We start from the raw sequence: 20,530 nt of genomic DNA on the forward strand, positions 1-20,530 counted from the left end.
GTATGGGAGTTTGTTACCCGAATTTTAGTAAGAGATTTTTTTAATTTAAGATTATGTAATAAATATTATATTGCGAGTCAGGGCTTATTTAGTAGATCACAATAGGATATCAGTATTAGCTTCATTGTGAAGTATCCTGCTACGACCAACTCGAAACATATGTGAAACGAATTCAGTTATGTAATTTTTTTTTAGATATATGTCATGTTTAAAAAGAAAAAGGGTTCATTGACATTGTAATGATGTTCGATGGTCATTATTGCAATTAATATAGAAAAATGTAAGTAACTATTTTACGCTCCTTTACAAGGTGATGAAATGTGATCTATTAAATTGACGCTACAATCATAAAAGCGATGACGATATTAAGTAAACCGCAAGACCTACTTAGTCTAAATAACACCTGATTGTGTATATATTTTCATATTCGTATAACTGGTAATAGAAATAATCCCGTTATGTATATTTTTATGCACGACTCATTTTTCTACTCAAAATATTTATAATATGTCATCGGATTACAATACGAAGCAGTTTCAAAACTAATACCCATAGCGCCATCTATTGAACCTTATCACTAACAAAGAGTTCGAAAAAGCTCTGAATGTTACAACGTCATCTAGCGCAAAACTTTAGAAATACATGAGAGCTTTCAAGAAATTGGACATTTTTAGTTTAGTGGAATTTTACGTAAACCATTTGAATTATGTTAATAGATTTATAACATCGATCAAACGGACGCATAAATGCAATATTCCATATAAATTAGAAAGTGACGAAATAAATTGAGAAATTGATGGTTTTATCATAAGAGAAATGTTATTGAGCGGAAATGACGAAATGCATCAATCTAATTTAAAACTTCTAATGGTGACAGATAAGCTTCGTAAATCACGTCTTATCGTGCATAATTCGTGTATCATATACACATAAATATATATTATAACTAGCTTTTACCCGCGACTCCGTCCGCACGGAATAAAAAATAGAAAACGGAGTAAAAATTATCCTATGACCGTTTCCTGGTTCTAAGCTACCTGCCCACCAATTTTCAGTCAAATCGATTCAGCCGTTCTTGAGTTATAAATAGTGTAACTAACACGACTTTCTTTCATATATATAGATGTATTGCTAACCATGTGGTGAAAAAAGTTACCTTAAAATGGCAAACAATTAAATTAGTTACGTCGTTATTAAAATTAGTAAATCACATTAGTTGCTTGCCCGGCAACAGCTAGGGTTATCGATATCAATAACTCGCACTGCAAAATTCGCACGTCGCAAAATTATCAACGTCGCGTCGTTCTAAGTGTGTTTAAATTATGGCGTAATTTACAACGCCATCTATTTAAGCTACAGTATGCTGTTTTATAAGCCATGTGCCTTTGTTGTCGAAACATATAGGTCGTATTTTTTAATATAAAATACAAGTAAATGTTCTCGAACAGAACAGTAAATGTATATCAAAATAAGATATAAATTATATGTGAATATAAATGACATTCACAAATAAAAGTAGATAGAAATAGATTTGATTACAATTGAGGAAAATGATAAGGTACTATTTTTAGATGTGTTGCATTAGATGATAAAATACCTTTCAATGGAAACTTTACAGCTGATAAATGTTTATCGAAAACAAGTCACTTGTTCGCGCATCAACGATATAATCAAATTGATATGACCAACAACTGTTGTGGGCGCGGTTTCTGGGTGTGATACTTTGCTTATATAATACTTTAGTTCTAGACCTTGTCCTAAATCTTATGGGTACATTATTTTTCACTTCAAATATAATACGAAAACAAGATAAATAGTTTAACTCCTCCGCCAAATCCACTTCCCCTTCCTTATAAGAAAACGGTGGACTAAAATGGCGCCTCCGGCACGCTCACTCATCAGACAAAACGCGGAATAGCTTCCACTTCACGCCTGACTTCTGTGTGATCGTGGTATTTCACCAGTAAATCCAGCCCATTCGTACACACAACAAATATTGTTTTTGTGGGATGTTCCACTGTTAACTCTAAACTGTTGTTTTCAAAAGATACACCTATGTAGTGTTCCAATTCTGCCTGGACCCAGTAATCCGAGTGCCAGTGCTTTCTATTGTGACCGCCAGTTGCCAAAACAGGTTTACAGACTTTAAAGTGTGACGTGTGACTTATTTTTTTAATTAAATGTATTCATACAAGCTTCATACTTTACCTTCATCAAATAGTCGTGGTTTCTAGTCTTCTTTACCAACACATGTGAATCTTTTTTTATTCCAAAATTTGTTAATTTTGATACAATTGTCATACAAAGTCATACATTAAGTTGTCGCAATTAGAGAGACATTGCGGTGTAACAGCTTATCATAATGTCTGTTACAACATCCCTCGACTACCTCACGTGTCGCAAACAGGTCGTGCGTCATCGAGACTTTTATAATTACATTATTTATCTTGTGCTTATAAATAATATATTATCGGGGAAAAAGTTATTTCTTCGAAATGAAGTTCTAAGACGTAAACCCATATCACGGAAGGTCCCTGATACTGAGGATTATAATGATAACTGACGTCTTTTATCGATAACACAAATAGGCGGATTCCTTAAACTTACAAGTTACAAGGCTAGGATTCCGCGAAATACAGTCTTCAAAGGCTTGTCTTGGAAGTCTAAACTACTTACAAGAATAGTCATTTATCTCTTTTTTTCTCAAAGATAATGATGAGGAAAACTATCTGAACATCAACAGAAGTTAACTTATGGTCTGTATTTTAAAACAATAGAAAAAAAGAAATTCTATAATTGTTGGAGGTGAAGTCCTTGTAATTGGAAACCATTAATACAGTATGCAACCTTAAACCATTTAAAGATAAAAGAAACAAGCTAAGAATTTCCTTTCTACGGATGTAAGTAATAATGACATAATACCTTTTAGCTTATTGAGTGTTGTTCCTATTTACCTGTAGGTATAGCCGGTACATTTAACAATCGGCACGTGCATTGCTCGTAGTATTGATCATAATCTGACGTCAACAAAGGCTCCCATGGTCAAATATAAAGGTGCGTTTACACTATGTATAATTCAGCGGATAGACACTGTCGACCACGGAGAGTTGCGTACCAATTAATCTCATGAAGTACCAACCTAAGTGACACAGTGTGCTTATGCTTGTCGATTTAAAACGTAGTGGACACGTACCTTAATGTCAACTTATCAACGTATTACGTGGTTACGCACTTTACACACGTGTGTTGTAGTATTACCGTAACTAATTAAGTATGAATCACGTTACCTGCAATAACGTATTGTGATTTATTATTTTGTAAGCAAGAGAAAATATTTCTTTTACTGTACAATTCAGGAAAACTATTAGCATTGTGTAGCAATAAATGTAGTTTATAAGTGTGGTGGCGCTGTTAAAAGAGACGGGACTTTTATTAAAAATAGCTTTTACCCGCGACTTCGTCCGCGCGGAATAAAAAAATGCACACAAGATAAAAAAAAGTTCCGATGTCCGTCTCCTAGTTCTAAGCTACCTCCCCATTAATTTTCAGCTAAATCAGTTCGACCGATCTTGAGTTATAAATAGTATAACTAACACGACTTTCTTTTATATATATAGATATATACCAAACATTTATCTCTTAACTGATAATAATTAATGTAACATTTCTTATCTGTAACTTAATTTAACCATTGCTCAATTTAAAATATCAATAGAGACAAATTTCCATAGCATATGAAAGAAAAATTTCTATAAATAAGACCATTGTGTGATAGTATATGTTAGCTTCAATGACATTATCTCAAATTATCAGCTACCAAAATACCTACTTATAAATAATTTTAAAGTCGACTCGTGCCGTAGGCCGCGACATGTGACTGTTATCAAGCTGCAAAACATTTCTGATACCGCGGATACTTCGAGATAAACTGTTGTTATTGTTGCTAACTGATGGCTGACTTTAACGACAAGCTAAAGATAGCAGAGCAAGCATATTTATTTTGATGCTGTAGTTCAGAAGGAGTTACGTCGAAGTATTACTTTAACTTTACGTAGATTGTGTAGCGTATAATAGATGCAACAGTAACCCAAATTGTGTTACAAAAAAACTTTTTTCGGATTTTTTTATATTTTCGCATTAAAAATACAAAAACAAATCTGCACGAGTAACAAGTGATTGTTTCCTCACATACCATGTCCATAAATAGTCATCATTTCAATATATTTGGGTAAAACTGGACGAAACAAACGCACAGTAAATCGGTCATGTGCGTCGAGGTGACACTCGCGTGTCATCCACTTGTTTGTTTAATTCACTTGTCTCGAGTGACGCAATATTTCATCATGTAATCAAATAATTGTCGGTATTAGGTATTAACATGGATTCATGTAGTCTGGTCATCAAGTGATCAACATTCAAACGAATGCTAAAACTTCCGAGACTTCCCCCCAAAATTTTTTAACATATCAAATAAGCTATCGCCCTCAACTCTGTCCGCACGGCATTATAAAACGAAATAAGTAGCCTATGTGTCCTTCCAGACTACGTTCTACATCTGTGTCAAATTTCATCAAGATCCGTTGAGCCGTTCCCGAGATACCTACAAACAAACATCCATCCATCATTTATAAAATTAGTAAGATTCATTCACCTATATTTTCTAACATATCAATTGATAACGCATTTGGTTGTAGCAAAACAATTTAAATGTAGCTAATGATGATGTTGATAACGTGAACCACTATCTCATTTCCACATTTTAGCCTATACATCTATTAATTTATCTGGTATTACATATATTACCCTAGAAAAAAGTCTTCTTGAAATAACCGATACCCATTATTTGTGGATATTACAGAATATGAATTGAATTGAATGAATTTATATTTACAGAATTTCAAGTCAAAAATGTCGTAAGCACCATTCTGAATGCGCATGACATTTTTCTCCTTCATTTTAGTACACGTATTTGATAACCGTCATAAAGTCAACCGTAGGTACTCGTACACAAATAAACTATTACCATATGGAATAATGTATTCGCATAACAACACAAAGATATTCCAAAATGACGTCTTAATACATCATGAGAATCTGCCTTATCACCATGATTTTTAAAAGATTACAAAACTGCTTATTATAATTATATTACCTCGAAAGTATAACATATAAATGCATATATTTGATGAAATACTTTTGGCAAACAGACTCATCAGCATGCTGTAATTATGAATCCAACTAATCCCTCTATTACCATGAATGTCCTTAAACTATGTGATTCAGAATATACACTGTATGTTTTAGGTTTATTTTATAGAAATGCGCTTAACGCCATGACATCAGCCGTTTTTAAAACGTTGAAAGATAATGTGGTGACTGACAAAGTTGTGCAACAAGTTGTAAACAGACGTATGTAGGTAGTCGTCATCAAACGTCATAAACATTGCATTAAGTCTTGTGCAAATAAAATAATAAAGTTAGAATACAAAATTAAATGGTCAAGACATTAGAAATAAAACATTCAGGAGAGTACAAACAAGATGTTTGAACTTTTATTTATGTTTTGAACCACTAAGCGTTGTATCGCGCTATTTTTTTTTCGAGCATTTTGTACGACTTTCGAGTTATGAATTTACTAATTGTTTTTTTTTTTTGTGGAATGAAAAATTACACACTTTCAAAGATTCTATAGTCTAACAGTGAAACTTGTCACCTCTATAAGTCACGTGTAGTGGACACGCGGCAATAGTCACTGTTATTGAATCAAGCCCGTACGTCATGAATGTCTTGCACCACTTTATAACACGATGACGTAGCTCTGATGTAAGGTGTGACGTAACCTACTGGGGTTTGTGGCCGGTGTGTGACACGAATGGGTAAGATTAGCAGATGGATGACGTTTTTGTGCCTCATCGAAGCGGCTTGAAACCTCCTTTCTAATAGTTAGGCAGCGCCTGTGTTTACTTTATACCAAGTAAATATACCCAAATAATGCTTAAATAATTACTCCCTCGTTTATTTGTCAGTTATATTGCTATGGCCTTTTCAAACATGATTTTTTGATTTTTGATTGATTTAAAGATCTTGTTCAAAATTAAAACAATTGTAATTTGTTCAACAATTAAACTTGTTTTTCTTTTTCAATTAATCACGACCTTCTGATAGACAATTTACTGCGTAGTTGAAATATTTACTTTGTTCTTCAAAATAAAGTGAAATGAATCACAAGACACTTTCTACGTCTCACAATGTTATCGCTTCAATTTTATTGTATTGTGCGAATTATAAAACTGTCAACGAACCACGCGACCCTTTATGTTTGAGACTTCATAATATTTTTTTAATCCTTGACCTGTACTAAAAAGTTCATGGCAGTTTATGGCATCTGAATGTTGCATCTTGTTCTTATTTTATGAAGTTATACACAAAATTAACTTTCTTCATACATTAGACCAAACTAAACTGCCATAAATAGGAAAAAACTATCTCATCAGATTCCTTTCATAAACTACACTAATTTTTCATTCATTTTAAGACATTCAATTTACTTCTCGACACATTCGATGACTCTTTAAAATATTATATTGATAAAAAAATACCTACAGTATAATTTTGATACGCAGGATCAAAAAGGTGACTTAGTGACAACTTAAAAGTAAATAAAAGTATTGAAACAATTGTTTAAAATTTAAACAAAAATTTAATTAAAATTACGTAATACCACAATGAAATTGAATAGAGAAAGTAAAGATTTATGTTACAAGTCCTCGAATAATTCTATTTTAATCTTTCTTACACAACTACAACATAACTCACGCCCGGAACCCAGAGGCAGAGGAGACCACAGATCTCAATTTAGCGTCCTGGCACAAGCTCTTGCTTCTTCTACATTCATCCGTCTACGCATATATGGTCGTCGCTTCGAGAGCTTCTAATACCGTCCTTAATTATTTTATCAATATGGACGGTATGGGTCCGTCTGGGACGGTCTTCACCGAAGCTGCCACTCATTGTCACGCCATAAGTTTCCTTTGTAAATCTCCTTTCATACGTCCTTTCATCGTGTCCAAACCATTCAAACATGCCTTTTTTAACTCCACTCATAACATCCTCTTTAAAACCACACTTCCCAAACTATCACAGTCACTCCAATCATACTTCTTAAAGATCGCAATTTCCCTGCATTAATTTTGCTCGCATCCTCATCGTTACGAACTCGACTTTCACACAATTTTTACACATATTGATTTTAAAGTAACCAAGAACACTTCTTAAATTAGGTTAGTAATGTTCTTTTTTGTTTTCCCTGTTATTTGTAAAATTCATTATATTTGAAGCATTAATTTTAGTGTGTGAATAATAAAATTGTTATTTTAACAAGAATCGGTTTTTTCCTTGGCCGCATTGATATTTAAAAATCATAAGTAACATATATATGTTCCTTTTGAACCTAGATATGGGAAGTGGAGTAAGGTAAGGAGAGGATCAGGGTTTCTAAACAAGAGGTCCTTAACAAAAATATTCAAAGCGAAAAGCTATCTATAGACAGTTATGTCGAACGTATTAGCGTTGTTGTAAATGCATATACAAAAATTAAAAAGAGTCTAAAGATTCCCTGAAATTATTGATACTCTGCCTTCCGACTTGACCATACAGGACTTACTTTTTTAATAGTAATTAATTTTTTGGATCGAAAAATGAGCTGTTCTGATACGAAGAGTTTGAATATTTAGTTGAACTGTAACTAAATTGTATTTTACACATATAACATGTTTGTTACAGATTTATATAATGACAATCTATTGATGACCCAGGTCTTGTCTTCCGTATTTGTTTCCTGCATGTGTTAAGTAACAGGCAGAGTCGCAGCCCTGGTCGTTGTTTGCGCTGGAATCTTCCCGCGCGCGATAACCCGCCTGATAACGACGGCGCCCCCGCATCACACACACCACGTTTGTTCTCAGAGCTATTTTTAATCGAAAGGATGTTACACTTATTGACACTACTATCTTCGGTTCCCAGAACACGTGCTCAGACTTTATCAATCGGAATTCTCCGCTCGAAATGTTATTGTCACGTCGTAATTTTCTCATTATCTTAATGATTTATTTATAGGATAGATATTATAGAGAAAGAGAAATTGATTGCGGTTTGAATAAACATTTCCAGTTATATATCAATATGTTAGAAGCGCCTGTCATAAAAATTATAGCAAAGAGTAAGTGCAGCGTTGAAAACTGCATTAATGCACAGGAGGTTTTTCTGGTATGTTTCTACAATATGCATAAAATATACATATCATGCGTGTATATATGTCTATTGCAATCTCCCATAGCCTAAACCGGTACTTTTTAATCAACAGAAATAACTTGAATGCTAAGAGTGTCGCGTCGTGAAATCGTTTGAATCAAGAACGCTAGCGTAAATGGTTAGGCTGTTTTTGAAAGAGTGAAGTGCGATTCGATATATTTTTGTCAAAATTGATTGCCAAAAGCAGTCATATTATGTTTGTCACTCACCAGTGCCTGTCTACAATTAATAACAGTATTTCATATTTTTAATTCTGCTATTAAATTTAGACAGGTATTTAATAATTATGTACATTTCTGATTTCAGCAGTAAAGATTAGAAAAGACCACTAAATCAAAAAAAAACAGTAACTAATATTTAAAAAATACAGTTGTTTCAATTTAAGCGCATCGAACTAATATTTCAAATTAAAAAAAATAAAAACTATGTCATATTCATAGTACTATAAGTATAAACCATATTTAATATATTTATAACGAGTTTATCAATACACGAATATAATTTAATTAAATATAAACTGTATAGATTAAATAAATTCATATTTCCATTTATTTATACCGTTCTTATCCTTGAATTACAATACACTGGCGTACACTTGTATTGACATATTGTTACTTTTTTATTTTCTTTGACCAAAATTATTACAATATGTATTAATACAAGTATCACAGCTAGACATTAAACTAGAATTAAAACAAGTTGTCGGAGGCGCAATTTATTGGTTGGCTATATAACTTTGTATCTCGCTTTGTTGATCATGTGATGTGCGGAGGACTGCAGTTTGAGAAGTTCCTCTTTGATGAGTCTCGTTATTTCTGACTTGGCTTTAGCGACGGCCAGTTCCTGTGAGCTTTCTATAGCGAGGTACAATTTCCTCTCGCCCTCCGGCGGAGGCTTGCCCGGAGGCACATATGTACCGCGCACTGTTATACCAGCCTCTGAATATTCACTGATTAACGCCAGCGCCTCCTGTAAAAAAAAGTATTAATTAATAACGACTCTATGGATGTCCTGTCTAACAAAAAATATTAATTTATAACGACTCTATGTATGTCTTGTCCCATGTAATGTAAGCGAAAGACGAAAGTATTTTTGTCACTTCTGTCTCTAACAAGACAATCAAGATGAAGTATTTCCAACGTTGAATTGTTAATTTGTTGCTATAATTAAAGGTACCGGTAAATTAAAGAAAAAAAACACTGGTTGTATCTTTTTTAAAGACAAAAATAAATGTTAATACATAAAGTATCTTTCTATCTAAAATTTGTTAAGCAATTACACCATATTACATTAGAAAACATTAAAATAAACCATTAAAAAGATTATAAAAAAAAATTCTATTAAAATTATCACCTCATTTCCTTGTTCTTAATGACAATAATAACATCTCCGTTGTTTCAACATTTTAACACAAAGAAATATGAGAGCTCCAATAATGACAAGTTTTAGCAACATTTTGACTGTTCAAGACGAAGATTTCTTGTGTACTGATGTACCTTACATCAAGACAATTGCAGATTGCAAGTAAACAGGCAAAGGGTTATCATATCAGATACTTGACCCTTGCAAATAAACAAGGGTATTAGGTTGTAGACACTACAAAGAAATTAAACACCAAATGCAAAAAAAAATACAGATCTGTCCATATATTTAATTAATCCGGAATATTATTGTTATAAAAATAATAAACTAGGATAATATACTTTTTAACGAATATTACATGAAAAAAAAAATGTAAGATGTATGTAAGTTTGAAATTTGTGGGACTATGCAATAATATAAAATATTGCATCTTTAAAGCACAATGACTCATATAATATTTATTAGTTATTGACCGAAGATTGTTTATTTTTTACATTTCTTATCAATAGTTTATCTTCTCATTATTATAATAAATAACATAACTAACAAAGACAAAAAAGTGACATTTACTTGAACCCTGCGGTTTATTTTTTCCTAGTTTTTTTAAATTTCTGTTGTGTTTTAGTGTGAAAGTTTTAGGAATGTGGACTGTAAGAAGTTGGTCAAACTATAATTGTTATTCTAAACTAGCTTTTACCCGCGACTCCGTCTGCGCGGAATAAAAAAATGCACACAAGATAAAAAAGTTCCTATGTCCGTCTCCTAGTTCTAAGCTACCTTCCCATCAATTTTCAGCTAAATCAGTTCGACCGATCTTGAGTTATAAATAGTGTAACTAACACGACTCTCTTTTATATATATAGATAGATAACATAACAAACAAAGACAAAAAAGTGACATTTACTTGAAACCTGCGATTTATTTTTTCTTAGTCTTTTTTTTATTTCTGTTGTGTTTTTGTGTGAAAGTTTTAGGAATGTAGACAAATAACAAGTTGTTCAAACTAAACTATATTTGTTATTCTAAATGTCGTAATTGTTGTTACCTTGCTGGTGACCCGCCAGCGCGCCTGCTGCGGGAAGTCGTTGATCTCGAGCTCGGTCTCGTACTTGCGGAACACCTCCTCCGCAGCCTCCGCGTTACTATCATCCCGAGGCTGATAGTTCAGCCGAGTGTTCAGCTTCGCAGCCAACTGTTCAGCCACAGTCTTAGCCTGGATTAAAAATAAATTTTTTTATCCTAAAATAGTCCAAATAAATACTTGTTCTGTCCAAATTAATAGTAATAAAGTCCCTAAAATGACATTTTAACCGTATTAATCATAGACATTTCCAAAAGTAAAAAATAAACAAATCAGTCCTATATGTGTTTGTTCCATTTTTTCGTTTTTTTTACATCGAATAGTACTTTCCAAAACATAGAACTATTCTCTTAATACATCACCAACTTATAGTCATATAATTATTATAAATTGTTATACATATTTTCAACTTTACCCCTTGCCATCTAAAATTGTGTTCTGAAAAGTCTAACAAAATATTCAGAGATACAAAGATATCTGAAAACCTCAATATTGTTACTCACAGTGATAAGAGTGTGTGTAGAAGGAGATCCTTTGAGTATGGCTTCAGCGGCCTGTTGAGTAGCGCCCTTGTGCTCAGCGCCGAGCCCCTTGGCGATGTTGATGCGCGAGGCAAGTCTCCGCGCCAGCTCCAGCTTGCCGTCTGCCGCACCAGGAGCAGCCGCACCAGGCACTCCCGCACCCACCACACCCGGCTGACACACAATATTACATTTCATCTATACATATCTATACATATTAATAAAATACGAGAAAAAGATGGTACACGTGATGCATATGTAAAGGAAAACTGTTTTTTTTTATTTTTGTCTGTCTGTACGTCTGTGCGTACAGAGGTCGCTATTCCAGATAATCTCCAGAAGGGCTGGATCGATTTTGACGGGAAGGTATCTGATGCCCGCAGGCATTTTATAGGCTACTTTTTTCATTTTATGCTTACGAAGTCAGTACGTACGCAGAAGCAAATACGTCTAAATAAATTTAAAACAAATTATTTTTTGAAATAACGAATATTACAATGATTTTAGGTTAAAGAGTAAATCACTGACTGCGGGATGGATGTGACAATACCTTGATCTCCTTGACGATCTTCTTGGCGGCGAGCATAGTCTCGATGTGCTGATCCAGGTCGCCCTCCACATCCTCATCGTCAGAGTCCTGCAGTCCCAGCGCCGCCTTCTGGTACTTCTTCTTCTCCGTCGCCGCCTGAGCCTCAGATTCATCGAACTTGAAGCCTACGGACAATTACATACTTCATCAATAATTATACTTTTACGTTCAATTTTATTTTTTTCTCCTATTTTTTAGCCCTAACTTACTTTTTTTTTTGCTTTTTTAAAATGTGATTGACGATACAAGAAAAACTCTTATGATAATGTAATTTAATTTTGAATGTAAAAATTTATTTTAATATCGCGATCTATAAAGACGATGCACGCCATCTATCGTTCAACTAACAACTAATATTAATTAAATGAAAAGAAATGATTACATTGGTCACCATGAATAAGAGAAAATTTCACCTCGAATTTAAACTGCCGACACTTTTATAAAAAAAAAACATCAATGTCATCAGTTTTTTCGAGCATTGACAACACATTTAATAATCAAGTAAACTGGTATAGAGATAGTTACCTTTCCCACTGAACCCTCCTCCAGTATGGACCTTCTTGCCGTCCTTCTCCTGGGCGTCCTTGTACCTGTCCCAGAGCTGACGCAGCTCCGGTGGCGGCGCGCTGCCGGCCAGCTCGAAGGCGCGCAGTACATCACCAGCGTACCTCCCCTGCTCCGGCGTCAGGAACGTCCACGCATACCCCTTGTTACCCGCGCGACCGGTGCGTCCGCATCTGATACATGCGTACACTGCTGCACTCACAGTCGACACTCAGGGTCACTCTTATAAGTATGATGAATCTATCATCGTCAGCTAACTATACGCCCCCACTGAGGGGCTCGGAGCCTACCCTAAGTTAAGGATGACTAGGCCATAGTCAACCACGCTGGTCATGAGTTGGTTGACTTCACACACATCATTGAATTTCTTCTCAGATATATGCAGGTTGCATCACGGTGTTTTCCTTCACCGTAAGAACTTCAGATAAATGTACATATGTAAATCGAAAAACACATTGGTACATGGCGCGGGATTCGAACCCAGGATCTGCAGATTGCAAGTCATGTGCTTAACCCCTGAGCCACCGACTTTCTACCTAAGAAAACGTTGATTTAACAATCTATACAATTAATAAAAATGTCTATCTGTCTGTCTGCAAGTTCGACTTTGTTCGAGCTAATCTCCGAAATGACTGGACCTATTTTGACGGGACTTTTACTGAAAGGTAGCTTAGGCGTGTGGAAGAAACTTAGAATACTTTTTTTTCTTCTTTAATTATTTTCCACTGACGAAATCGCGGGTGACCGCTAGTCAACAACAAGGAACTGCATAAATGATCTAACCTAAGATGAAAAACCTAAGATGTAAATAGTTTTTTTGTTAACCACTCTATTTTTCTTGACTAACATAAAAAAAACAACTAACTGAATTAAAAAAAAAAACATATCATAATTTCAACTAAGACATATAAATAATACGTTATATACCTGTGTACATAATCTTCATAATGATTGGGACAGTCGTAGTTGACAACTAAGACCAGCTGCTTGACATCGAGGCCGCGAGCAGCAACACTGGTGGCGACCAGCAGCCGCACTTTGCCTGACTTGAAGTCAACTATCGTAGAGTCCCTGTCGAATTGATCAATGCCTGTAACAGGCCAATATCAATACACTTATATATATCTAAATACAAAATAAAATATGCTAGAGAGATAACGCAGATTTATTCACATTTTTTCACCATTTTTTTATAAAATGACAAACGAGATGGTGACCACCTAATTTAGATAAAATAGTGAAATAACCACTGCTCAAAAAGCTTGCAAACGCTATCTATAATCGACAGAGAAGAGTACGCATAGAAAGATATTCCTTTTCCGGTATCATCCTCCGAAAATTCTAATATCCCTTCCCATCCTTACGTTACCAGAAAAGGGGGAAAAGGTAAAGGACTAAAATAAGGCCTCCAGCACACACATTCATGGCTAAAAAATTGTTATTTCATTGTTCCGGAACTCAGATGTTATCAACAGCAATCATTATGTCTTACCTCCATGCAAGCTCATACAGGAATAGGAAGCCTTCATGAGATCTTTGAGCAGACTGTCTGCGTTCTCCTGCTTGTCCACGAACACAATGATGCTGCCCAGCTGACTGTACAGGCCGAGCAGTTCCAGAAGTTTGAAGAATTTCGCCTCTTCTTCTAATATAGCCACATGCTGTTCTACTTCCTTGCAGACAACGCTTCTGCCACCGACCTACAAGAAAAAAAATTAAAAAAACCAACATCCTAAAGTTAAATCAATCTTACTAATATTATAAATGCGAATGTTTAGATAGATGGATGGATAGATGTTTGTTTGAAGGTATCTCCGAAACGGCTCAATGGATCTTGATGAAATTTGGCACAGACGTAGACCATAGTCAGGAAGAAGACATAGGCTACTTATTACGTTTTTTTTTAATTCCGCGTGGACAGAATTGCGTGCGTCACCTAGTTCTAAAATAAAGTATTTTAGAATCCTACTCTACAATAATGAAATTATTTCAAAATATTGTATTGATCAGAAGTTCAAAAATTCTTTTCCCGTTATTATGTCACTAGCTTTTGCCCGCAACTCCGTCCGCGCGTAAATAAAAAAATAAAACTTAATAAGATTATGTGTTCTTCCAGACTATATTCTACATCTGTACCAAATTCCATGAAGATCCATTGAGCCGTTCTGGAGATAGTTTCAAATAAACATCCATCCATTTAAAGTTTCGAATTTTGTCAAAGTTGCACGTTGTCAAATAAATGCCCGTCAGTTTTTGCCCTGCTTTTTTGTATCGATTAAATAAATTTCAGCACCTTTGTTTTATCCAATAACAATAAAAAAATATTAGTTTTAAAAAAATGGCTAATTTGTACCTGTATCTCAATAGGTTTTTGCAGTATCCGTCGTGCGAGCGCCTCCATCTGCCGCGGGAATGTAGCACTGAACATCACCGTCTGTCTGTCCGGACGTATGTTGTCTATTATCTTCATCACCTGACAAGAAAAAGCATCATTTTGTATTTAGTATTACATCAATATTTAAACTTTTCTTTTGACAAACTAATTTATCCATTAAATAAATAAAAGATAAATAAAAAATAAAATAGCAACGATTTTATTATTTTAAATTTAATTAAAATAGAACTCAATCACAATCACAACACAACACAAATAATCGAAAGATAAAACTTAGAGGTTCTACTTTTTTATATTACAAGGTGGCAAAGGAGCAAGCGGCCACTTGAATTCGCCGAAATGGCGAAGCGACCGCTGCCCATAGACATTCGCAATTGCAGATGCGTTGCCTACCCTCAATCGACGAAGGAGGGCATTTAACTTAGAATATTTAACCTTCTTACGCATCTCCTCCTCCATCAAATTCACCTCCCCTTCCCATCCTTTTCTTATAAGAAAAGGAAAGAGGACTAAAATGAGTCCTCCAGCACCACACTCATCAGACTGTACTTGGAATTACTTCCACTTGATGCCTGTCTTCTGTGTAGTCGTGGTATTTCACTGAGCGAGCCGGCCAATTCGTGCAACTGATATTGTTGTTGCTGACGTCTACCGCTGTTAAAAATTCTACTTATTTATTTGTGTAAATAAATCATGATATAATCTCACTTGTGGTTCAAATCCCATATCAAACATGCGGTCTGCCTCGTCAAGTACAACGTATGTAACGCGACGCAAGTTTGTGACGCGGCCAGAGTTTGCCGCCAACATGTCGATCATACGCCCCGGAGTGCACACTATCATCTCAGCACCGCGCTTCAGCTCCGCTATCTAAATTCAATATTCACTTTAATCGAATAGTAATTATACTATGTCATCTCCTTGAACCACTTACGTAGGGTCGGTGCACTATGTTTCTGTCCTCCAAATCAATGTCTGCCGTCATCTCCTTCTTAATCGTGTCACCTTTCACACAATCCATCCATCTCTTCCTAGGCTTACCTCTACCGGTGTACCTCCACACTCATACTTAACGTTCTCTTTGCCACATGCGATTCTTCCCTCCTCATAACATCATACCACGCTAACATTTTACTTCTCAATTTTTCTACTACCGGTGCTACTTTCAGACTTCCTCTAATATACTCATTTCTAAGTTTGTGAATTTTATTGTTATTTTAAATTGGTTTTAACTGTATATAGTTTTAATATTTCTTTTATGATTTTTAACCTAAACATAGCAGATACAACTGTGATACTAGATATAAGATTTTATGTAACATTTAAGTTTTAAATTATTAATAAAGAAATAAAGTCACTTACTCTACTACTACTCTACTCCCTTCGTATCCTATCCACTCTTGTTACACCACACATCCATCTTAACATTCGCATTTTTGACACATGTAACTACTAATGATACTATGTACCAAATAGAATACAATTTTTTTTAAAAAAAACTTCACTTACTAACTTGCAATAATACTATTTTTAACCAACTACAAAATGGTTATGATTCTCAAAACGTCAGATTTTTTGTCTACATTATTAATAATTGTCTACAGTGTTATTATACACTCCTGATTTAAAACAGTGAATAAGATTAAAGTAAAATTTGAGACAATTAAATGAAAAAAATAAAATTGTATAAAAGTACTTTGCAGTAAAAACATCTCCTGTGATTTTTTGAAAATCCAAAACTTATACAACTAAAAGTATCAGTAAAAACCTGACACATAAAAACTGACATATTTAATAATTTTTTTTGTATACCAAAATATCAACACCAACCTGTTCAGAAATTCCAGTACCGCCATACACACAAACAACTCTCAGTCCCAAAGATTTGGCAAATTTCTTTATATCCTTGCCAATCTGCATACACAGCTCTCTAGTGGGTGTCATGATGAGTGATATCGGGCCATCTGTGTCTTCCAGCGCCGGCTGGTCCAGTACATGTCGGAACATTGGTAAGATGAATGCTAGAGTTTTACCTGATCCAGTCTTCGCAATACCTATTAAATCTCTGCAAAAAGAATAACAACTTTTTTTATTTAAATATTTTCTTCAATAATACAGTTTAATTAAATACAATCAATTAAATAATACAACTTGATAATACAAATAATAAATATAAGATTTAACTAAATGAACAAGAGATGAAACAATCCAAATTCGTCCAATTATAAAAATACCAGCTTTTACCCGCGACTCCGTCCGCGCGGAATAAAAAAAATGCACACAATATAAAAAAGTTCCTATGTCTGTCTCCTAGTTCTAAGCTACCTCCCCATCAATTTTCAGCTAAATCAGTTCGACCGATCTTGAGTTATAAATAGTGTAACTAACACGACTTTCTTTTATATATATAGAGACCCAATTATCCCCAGACAACCCTTGAATATCCTAAGCGTTAACTTACTGTGAGTTCAAATCATATTCAGCTATTGTAAACCTTACCTCCCAGACATAATAGCCGGTATCGCTTGAGCTTGTATTGGTGTAGGTTTCTCAAAGTTTAGTTTCTTTAATATATCCATTTCCTTCTTGCTAATACCACAGTGTGCCCATGTTCTGATTGGTTTTGGACATCCTTTGCCTTTAACTCTTATACCCTCTAACTCTGTTCTGTATGCTTCTACTTCTTCAGGAGTCATTCTGGATAACTCACTTACCTACAAACAAAAAGTTTATAAACTGTTATGATGGTCAACTCATACCTAATATACAAAATCGGACAAAGCTTGGAATTTACATTAGTGTTATAATAGTGTAACTATAGCTTTTGTCTTGAAATCAATTTAATCATTTCATTAATATGTAAACCGAAAACATTGTACTACTTTAGAAGGAAACTAACTAGCTGTCACCCATAACTCTGTCCGGTTATTAAAAAAATCTTAATTAGTAGCCTATGGATTCTTCCAGACTACGTTCTACATCAGTGCCAAATTTCGTTAAGATAGGTTAAACTGGCCTGTAGATAACTTCTAAAAAACATCCATCCATCCATCCATCCATCCATCCATCCATCTAAACTTTCGCATTTATAATATTATAAGTAATGGATGACCTTGAAATTTGACATAGTTAAAGTTATTGTGAACAAAAAGTGAATAAAGACATTTTTAATAAAAAATGAAGTATTCACTTATATATATAGGAAGAGCTATGTACTTATATACACTAAGTTTATAAAAATTCTTTCGTAATACATATATTTACACATTTATCAAGAAAATTTCGAGACAATATCATTACTAACCTCAGTATAAAATGCTTTCCTGAACGACATATATTGTAAACTGGCATGATCTACTTTAGCCAGTTCCTTCCTCTGTTTTGAGGCGAGTGTCGCAGCTGCGTCTTTAATATCCTCTGTTTCTTCCTCTGATGAATACTCTAACCCATCCTGGTTCTGTTCAATTAATTCACCTGTGGAGTTTTTAAACTTACTTTATTTTTAAATATTGTTCCCTATATTGTATTTGCCAAGACTGTCCAGCGGGCATCTTGCCTTTAATCCTATCCATCAATATCAACCGAAGAAACTCATGTTACTATTATGTTATCATGCTAAAGTATACATGGCAAAGTGCAGTAACCCATTTAAACTTTTTACTGTCTACATGCTAGCTACCTATGTGCTAAACATATTGACATTAATTATTACATGATTTAAAAAAAAACATACCTTTATTCTTTTGTTCCGCAACCTTCTTTTTAGCAGTCCCCGTTAAAATTACTACACCAGTACCACCTCCGGCAGTTGGGACACTTAAAAGACCTCGCGATTGGTCCATTTGATTGACTTTACGAACTTCCTAAAATAAGTATATACTCAGTACTACTAATTCAAATCATGGAAACAAAGTAAAAAAATTGTTTGAACTAACTTGTTGAACTTCCTGCATATAAGCATCTAATGGATCTATTTCATCTTCTTCTTCTTTCTTCTCTTCTATGCTTTGTTTCTCTTTTCCTTCGCCATCTTCGCCTATTACCAAAAAAAGCAGTTGGCTTTAAAAGTAAGATAAAAGTAAAGTTGCAATTTTTTTCCAATATTTTTAATGTAAGTGCCCCAATGTTATGATTTTATTGTATGCTAAGTCATTTGTATTCATACCTTCATCACCAGAATCATCCTCTAGGGACCATTTCTTTGTTGTTGGTGCTTGAATGTTGGTGACTAGGCTACCTTTTTGCACTTCTTTTTTTGCAGACTCCAACTCTTTACGTTTTCGTTCCGCACGCCAACGCTCAATTCGGTCACGTCTTTTCTGCATTTCAGCTTCCAAACGACTTTGTTCTTCTTCCTTCAAATAAAAGTTAAGAAATGCTTCATGCTCAGAAACATGTTTATTTTAAGACATTTTACGCCACCGAATCTATGCTAAAAATCATAGTGGAACTGATTGTGTTAAATTTGTAAAATCTAAAATTAACAGGAATAAAGGATTTTGTAAAATAAGTCAAAATTAAAATTTGAAATTCAGTTAATTAACAACTGTTTTTACCTTGTCAACTGAGCCCAAGTCATAATCCCCAGATTCTGTTTTGACAGATTTTTCTTTGGATTTGGACCTTTCCTTTCTATCTTTATCAGGTGACTTTTTCCTTGATGACTTACTGCCATTCCTTTTGTCATCCCTCTTGTCACTAAATAATCAAGAGAAAGTTTAGGAATATTTAAATTATTATCCAATATAAGTAATACATAATACATATCACATTTTAGTCCTCAGTAGACTTCAACCAAATGTGAGATTACAAAAATGAAAGAAATCTGATGATTTTAAATATACATATATATACTTAACAAATAGTGTAATAAAGCAATATCATGTTGTAAAGCGGGATCAAAGGACAAAGTAACTTAAAGAATTCACTTTTTTGTGTTTGTGTATTTTCCTTGTAACCATCTGTTCTCCTAAGAATTATGTGGTGCAGTTGTATGTAACAGTAAACAATAAAGTTTACTGGTCAACCTGTTTATTATAAAACATTCAAAACATACCTCTTTCTATCACGGTCCCTATCCCTGCTTCGGTCTCTCTTGGAATCCCTGTCTCTGCTACGGCTACGTTTCCTTTTAGATGACTTTGAACTGCGATCTCTACTCCGTGATCGAGAACGTCTTCGTTTACGATCAGGCGAAGCTGAACGGCTGTGAGAACGCCTCCGATCGCGGTCTCTATCACGATCTCGCCTGTTTTTAATTCAGATACGAATAATTAATATTTGTTATCCTTCGGAATATTATGTATCAAAACTATTATCTTACCCGCTTCTAACCATAGCTACTTTCAGCAAAAATTATTTATGTATACAGCTATTGCATTTGCAAAGAAGCACAATAAAACAGTTTTGTTATTAAAATTCTTATATACAAATTACAAACACAAATCATATATATTTTTAGTTTTTATTATTTTTTCTAGGTTATGATTCGAAATGACATACACAATACAGATAACATAAAATGCAAAGTGACGCAAACAAATGCACAGTTTAAGTAGTTATTTTTAAACTCGTGGTACTCAAAAGACACATATATGTGAAATATTTCATCGCCTAATTTTTGTAGCGAAATACGAATTAGTTTTCAAAATACGAATTACGTATTTTAACCAAAACTATTTAATATTAGTGGTCTCAGAAAAACTAAT

At 34.2% G+C, this 20,530-nt stretch overlaps 1 protein-coding gene across 1 annotated transcript; it reads right to left on the reverse strand.

The window, feature by feature from the left end:
- Window positions 1-9,012: 9,012 nt before the first annotated feature.
- LOC106720910 (probable ATP-dependent RNA helicase DDX46) lies at window positions 9,013-20,311 on the reverse strand. The gene is made up of 18 exons (XM_045681411.1): window positions 20,146-20,311; window positions 19,879-20,070; window positions 19,379-19,520; window positions 18,988-19,177; window positions 18,758-18,858; window positions 18,556-18,685; window positions 18,127-18,296; window positions 17,322-17,536; window positions 16,653-16,887; window positions 15,531-15,692; window positions 14,781-14,900; window positions 13,920-14,127; window positions 13,355-13,517; window positions 12,389-12,600; window positions 11,825-11,988; window positions 11,257-11,448; window positions 10,718-10,885; window positions 9,013-9,279 (listed from the first exon to the last, which is right to left on the reverse strand). Exons 1-18 carry the CDS (start codon window positions 20,157-20,159, stop codon window positions 9,037-9,039), a joined length of 3,021 nt encoding a protein of 1,006 aa, XP_045537367.1. The 5' UTR covers window positions 20,160-20,311; the 3' UTR covers window positions 9,013-9,036.
- Between the last annotated feature and the right edge of the window lie 219 nt (window positions 20,312-20,530).

Source organism: Papilio machaon, chromosome 15 (assembly GCF_912999745.1).
Source record: "Papilio machaon chromosome 15, ilPapMach1.1, whole genome shotgun sequence".
NCBI classification, from domain to species: domain Eukaryota; kingdom Metazoa; phylum Arthropoda; class Insecta; order Lepidoptera; family Papilionidae; genus Papilio; species Papilio machaon.

What these genes read in the sequence shown, in the direction of transcription:
- LOC106720910 (XM_045681411.1), bottom strand. An exon ending in GGATGATTCTGGTGATGAAG is followed by an intron (nt 18,859 to 18,987) that starts GTATGAATACAA and finishes TTTTGGTAATAG; the next exon opens with GCGAAGATGGCGAAGGAAAA. An exon ending in CCGGCTATTATGTCTGGGAG is followed by an intron (nt 16,888 to 17,321) that starts GTAAGGTTTACA and finishes TTCTTTTTGCAG; the next exon opens with AGATTTAATAGGTATTGCGA.